The sequence below is a fragment of the Durio zibethinus genome, chromosome 12, assembly GCF_047325235.1.
Source record: "Durio zibethinus cultivar Kanyao isolate XHJ-2024 chromosome 12, ASM4732523v1, whole genome shotgun sequence".
NCBI classification, from domain to species: Eukaryota; Viridiplantae; Streptophyta; class Magnoliopsida; order Malvales; family Malvaceae; genus Durio; species Durio zibethinus.
This window is the reverse complement of record NC_143173.1, coordinates 19,745,764-19,751,763: the sequence shown is the minus strand read 5'-3', so window position 1 is coordinate 19,751,763 and position 6,000 is coordinate 19,745,764. Positions and strand designations below refer to the sequence as shown.

At 27.4% G+C, this 6,000-nt stretch overlaps 1 protein-coding gene across 1 annotated transcript; it reads right to left on the bottom strand.

Moving 5' to 3' along the window:
- Positions 1-474: 474 nt before the first annotated feature.
- On the bottom strand, positions 475-1,503 carry LOC149515861 (uncharacterized). The gene has a single exon (XM_089741683.1). It carries the CDS (start codon positions 1,335-1,337, stop codon positions 690-692), a length of 648 nt encoding a protein of 215 aa, XP_089597809.1. The 5' UTR covers positions 1,338-1,503; the 3' UTR covers positions 475-689.
- Positions 1,504-6,000: the final 4,497 nt, after the last annotated feature.

Genomic DNA, 6,000 nt, shown 5'->3' with positions numbered 1-6,000 from the left:
AGGCTATAGTGAATTAATGCATCCCACAAGGTTATTTAATGCCATTTGCCAAGAGAAATAAAGTTTCACATTATTTAATGGCCTACCCCATACCCCCTTGTATGCCTTTATAATTTCTTTTCTTCCAAGCATCTTCTTGTGAACAGCCATGGAAGTATGGAGAAGGATAGGGGAAAATACTTTTTAAAGAAGAAGTTCCAAAAATATATAATATAGAAATAAGAGAAAATTATTTAAAAAATTATTAAACGTGTAAAGAGATAATGAGTTTTTTCTCTTTTTTTTTACAATTAAATGTTCTTAATTAGAGATTAATAGAGCCAAATTATCAGCCAAACTCTTGAATAGATAAAATTTTTGTTGGTAGCCATGCATTAATTGGTATTTCATTGAAATATGCTTATATATTACATAAACCTCATAATTTTTTTTTTCACAATAGCATGCATTGGATTAAGATGAGTTTGAACAAACTGTTCAATAATGAAAATTTCATAGCCCAAACACAACAATCAAACATCTGCAGGTTGGGCAAAGACTAGAACCTAATACAGCTGATCTCTACAATACACTAAAAAGGCAAAAAGATAAAGACCAAGGAAGGAAAATAGCAAATTAATAACATCTGAAAGTCATAGAAATTAATTAATTAATTAATCAATTCTCTAGGCAGTTGTACCTTGAACTTATCAGCCATGGCTAACAATTGATAGCAATGCCTTCTTCATGTTTACCATTGACTGGCATCCTCTAAACTCATTCAGATTCCTGCGTTTAGCCCCAAAACACAATGTCGAAGTCGGTGATCCCTGGCCTTCCTCATCATCATCATCCATGCACTTATGAATAGGCGATCTTGAACATGAAAAAGAGCTCCTTCTATGAAACTTTCGATTCATGGAATTAGCTGATGGGGAAGAAGAACAACCTTGCAATGATAACCATGATGATAAAGACGATGAAGATGATGTAGAAGACCGTGAAGAAGATGGAGAAGCATGGTTTTTCCTTGGAGTACTGATCAGCCTGCGAAAGATGGAACTGAAAATGGTTGGTTTCATGCTCTTTTTCTGCATTGATTTTGACTTGAACGAGGAATGATATGAAGGAGGGGGAGTTAGAGGAGGAAGAGCAATGTCACAAGAAGGATGTTTGGGGGTTCCAGGCTGTGACTCCCACATGAAAGGAACAGCACCTGAAGCTCTTCCATAGTAGACCCTGAAAGAAGAATTAGCCATGGAAGTTTCCTTGGACATCAGCCTGGAGAAGAACTTGTCATCTTGCTTGATTTGGAGACCTTTCTGAGGCTGCAGCTCATGGCTGCTGTCACTTAACATTTTGGAAACTGATGTGGGTGCTAATTGTTTCTTTGGGAGGGTGTCAGCTACACTTAGTAGATCTATAATTTCTATAGGGGCTCAAGATCCGAAGTTGAAGGCTGGTAAAGATCAGAATAGAATATTTCAAGGCCAAATAACTTGTTATGTCTAGTCTAGTGAATGTACAATTAAGGCTTATGCAAATTTATATAATATTGATATCATGAATGTATAAAATTAGATTACGCGATATTTAAGTTTGGATTCAAATTTCATTATTTAGAATTTTTTTATATATATTTGAATTACTACGTACAAAATTATATGGGTAATTAAGTTTTTAAGATCATCCAATATTATTAAGACAAAAAATTCCTAACTTCATTATAAAAAAAACAAAGATTTTAATGAAGTGGAGCTTGCTCAATTAATTAATAAAAATTGGGGATAAACTTTGACAATGACCTAATTGAGATGAAACTTATTAGGAAGATCAGATTTTTGGTGACTGACCGGAAATTTTAATATGGTAGCTGTACCTTATTAATAATTTTTTGGAAGAATCTGACTCATTGATGAGGCAAATTGATGTGGGTTATTGTGGACCTTCCTTTATATTATGAATGAGGAAAAACAGTTGAACAGTAAGCAAAGCCCTAATAAATGAGAACTTGTCATGGTCCATGATTCCATCAAAAAAGCTGTTGGCTGGAAAGGAAGATAGATAGTAATATGCTAGCCTAAAAAATGGTTTAGGACTGTTTAGTTTTTTTTTTTTTTTTTTTTTTTTTTTTTTTTTTTTTTTTTTATTACATAGGAATAGAAATATGGGATTCAAAGTCCGATTACATTTTTTTTAAGCCTTGTTTTTAGAAAGTCAAATTTTTTTTTTAATTTTTACTTTATAATTTTTACATTCACATAAACAAATTTAAATAATTAAAACACATTCATATCAATAAACTATTAATTTAACGGTATTGAAATTGATTTCAAAATTATAATAAGTATTGATTTAAAATCTTAATCATATTTCAAAAAATTTTTAAAAGAAATTAATTAACACACATTCATCTCATTAACTATGTATGATTTTCGTGTGCAAAATTTAAATTTTCAATTAGAATTAGAATTTGAACTCTCATAATTAAAAAAAAAAAAAAAAAAACCAATTAGGACGACTATGATTAACTAATGGACCACCTGATTTTGCCACTACAATTTGCCCTCAAATAATGCCAATGTAAATTTCAAATGCTAAGAGTTGAGGCTCATTAATTAAGAACCCAGCATCGGGGTCACAAACTGAACCAAAACCTGAATGAACACGAAACCTAAGAGGGACAAACATAGTCAAAATTCAAAGCCATGAAAGTCAAGGAGCATTGAAAATTTGTGGAGCTTGAGTTTGCACATTTCACTCTCTGTTTTATTTTTCCCTTTGGCCAATTGCTGTATAAATTCGTACATGGAGGGACGTATTTGTTTCTTATGAAATTCCCATTCAACCATTAATTTGTCGGTCAAAAACACGACATTTTTATAGTACAATCTAAGAATAAGTCAAAAAAGAAATTAAAAAAAAAACTAAATAATATTTAATAAATTTAAATTTTAAATCTTAATATTTATTTTTTATATTTTTTAAATTATATTTTTATAAAAAAATTCTCACAAACATTCGTTTTATTCAATATATATATATCACAAATATAAGCAATGTACCCACAATTCCATACATTTATACAATCGTGTATCTATCAATTATCATGTATTAATTGCTTCATAGAACCGTATCCAACTACCAATCTCTATCCAATGGAAGAGCCCTAAGTCCGTACCAATTAAAATACAAAAATAAATACGATTTTCAAATGATTAAGAGTTAAAATTGAGATTTTTACTAGAAACAGGTTGCATGGTTTAATTTATTTTTAAATTGAAAAATCATGAAATCTAGCCGACTGAGTATTAATTCGATGGCATGATTGCTGGAGTAACTTCTGAAGATTAAGAATTAATTAGAGTCTTAGGGCACGTAATGTCTTTTTTATATGAGTTAAATATATAGTTATTGGGGTTTGGAAGGTTAAGGATAGATTAAAATTTTATAAAAATAACTATGAAATATAAAGTTTAGCTTAAATGATTTGTTCATTTTTTTAAGAGGTTAATTTAATTTTTAACATTGGTAAATTTTTTTTTCCTTATTCTCTCTAGGCTTCAATTTTTCTTATAATAAAAAATTGAACAACTATGTTAAAATTGGTATTGAATTTTAATTATTTATTTTTTTACATTTTATCAATTACTAAAAAAAGGTAATAACCGCTAAATCTTAATTTGGCTAATTCAACCATTTGAATTCTAAGGTGAAGTTGTTTTTACATTTTAAGGACAAGCAAGAATAATACTTTAGCAGAAGTTAAATTTTTTACCGACAAGACACAAAAGAATCTAATATTTGAATATGGATATTATTCAATCAGTTTGATTAATTTAAAATTAAATTATTCAAAATCGAATTAATGAAATTAAATTATTTTATTTTTTTTAATTAAATCAAATTTTTTAATTTTAAAATTTAATTAACCGAAATTAATTCGGTTGGTTCAATTAATTTTTTTGAATAATTAAATAATAAAATACATTAAATTAAATTATATTTTAATTAAAATATTAAATTTTTATATGTGAAATAAATTAAATAAACTTATCCGATAAAAATATTTAAATACAAAAATATTAAATTTAAAACCCTAATAACTTGAAATAAATATCAAAATATTAAATTAAAAACTCTAATAACTTGAAATGAAATTTATAATTTCATATAGTTTTAATTTTATATATAAATTTTATTATATTTCAATTAAATTTTTGATTAATTCAATTTTTGAATCAAATTAATTAAAAATTAAAATTTTTTTAATATTAATTTCGATAACCAATAAAATTAATTTAATAATTAACTAATTAATTAAATTAAATCGATCAATTAATTCAATTAAAACCAAATTTTAATAACCGATAAATTTGAGAATGGATTAATCAAGTTACCATGTCTTACTGCAGATTCCACGGGAGAAGAAGGTAGACCGCAAATCACGTGCAGAACCTTGAACCACGTGCTTTTGTCCTTTGTCTGTTTTGTTAGTATTTTTGTTTTAGCTTTGTAATTTAATTGTGCAAAATGAGTAGTTATTTGTACAATGTTCTGTTTTCTTCTTGTTGTTGGAATTCAGACCAGATTTTATGGGAGTTGTCGATCATAGGAGACAAATCTAAAAGGCAATTGATTAACGTTTCGGTCTAAAGAATTAATTTTCTTGGTTTTTTACGAGGAGGTTTGACTGATTTTATCTAAAAAAAATAAAATCTATGCTCAAATTAGTATGCTAAATTATGTGTGACAAAAATTAAAGTAGTTTGAGAAAAGAACATGTTACATTGTTTATTTTTTTTAGATCTATTCCCGAAGAAATCAGACATGATAATTTTTTATAATTCAGTTCGAGTATAAATTAATCAAATTAGATAATTAAAAATGAATTCATATAAAACAAATTTTATATTATCGACACATATAAAAATTATTCCATATGTAAGGAAAATAATTACATTGTTTAGGTAGTAATATACTATGTTAGTGTGAGAACTAGGAAAACATGTTAAAACCAACAAAAAATGCTATTGACTAATGATTTATTCAATATTCACTTTTAACAATAGATCAATTTATATGGGTATAAATTTAAAAAAAAATTATATTTTTTTAAATATTGATTTTAATAAATTCAAAAAATTAAAGAGAAATTAATGGTTTGAATGAACATTGTTTTCAAAAATTAAAATTATTTTTTTGATAAATTTTAATTAATTTAAGATTTTATCAAAAAAAATAAATGTTTTAAATGATCAATCATACTTAATAAAAAATTGATAATGATTTTATATTTTAATTTTAAAATTTTATCTTTAATTGTCGAATTCTCGAACCAGCAACAATACATACATAGTAATTGTGGTGATGCCCTTTTTCACTATGGCTTGCATACATTTTTTTTTTTATATATCAGGAATGCAAAATTTTAATACAAGTAAAGAAAGATGGAAGATTTGATTCAAAATCAGGTATTTGGTATCTTTTCAAAGACTTTTAACCATTAAACTAAAGGTTTAAAGAGTGCATGTATGCATGCATTTGTTACACTTTAAAAGAGTGTTTTCCTTGCTTCGTAGTCTCATTAGGGTTGTAAACGAGTCGAGTCGAGTCGAATAGTGAAAAGCTCGAGCTCGACTCACAATTCGGGGCTCGATACTCGGTTCGAGCTCGATCGAATTTTATTTTTTAAGTTCGAGCTCGATTCGTGATCGAATTTGAGCTATTCGAGTTCGCTCGATTAAGCTCGATTAATATGTAAAAATAAGCTCGATTCGTATACTCGACAAGAGTTCGATTATTCATGCTCGAATTCGAACTCGAACTCGAAATATTTTATTAATTAAAATAATAAAAATATATTTAAATATAAAAGTTCGATTAGGCTCGCGAGCTACTCGAATCGGATATAAAAATACTCAAATTTAGCTCGATCGATAAGTCGAGCTATTCGAGCTCGAGCTCGACTCGACAATAATCGAACCGAATTCGAATTTTTTTCGAATCAAACTCAAATAA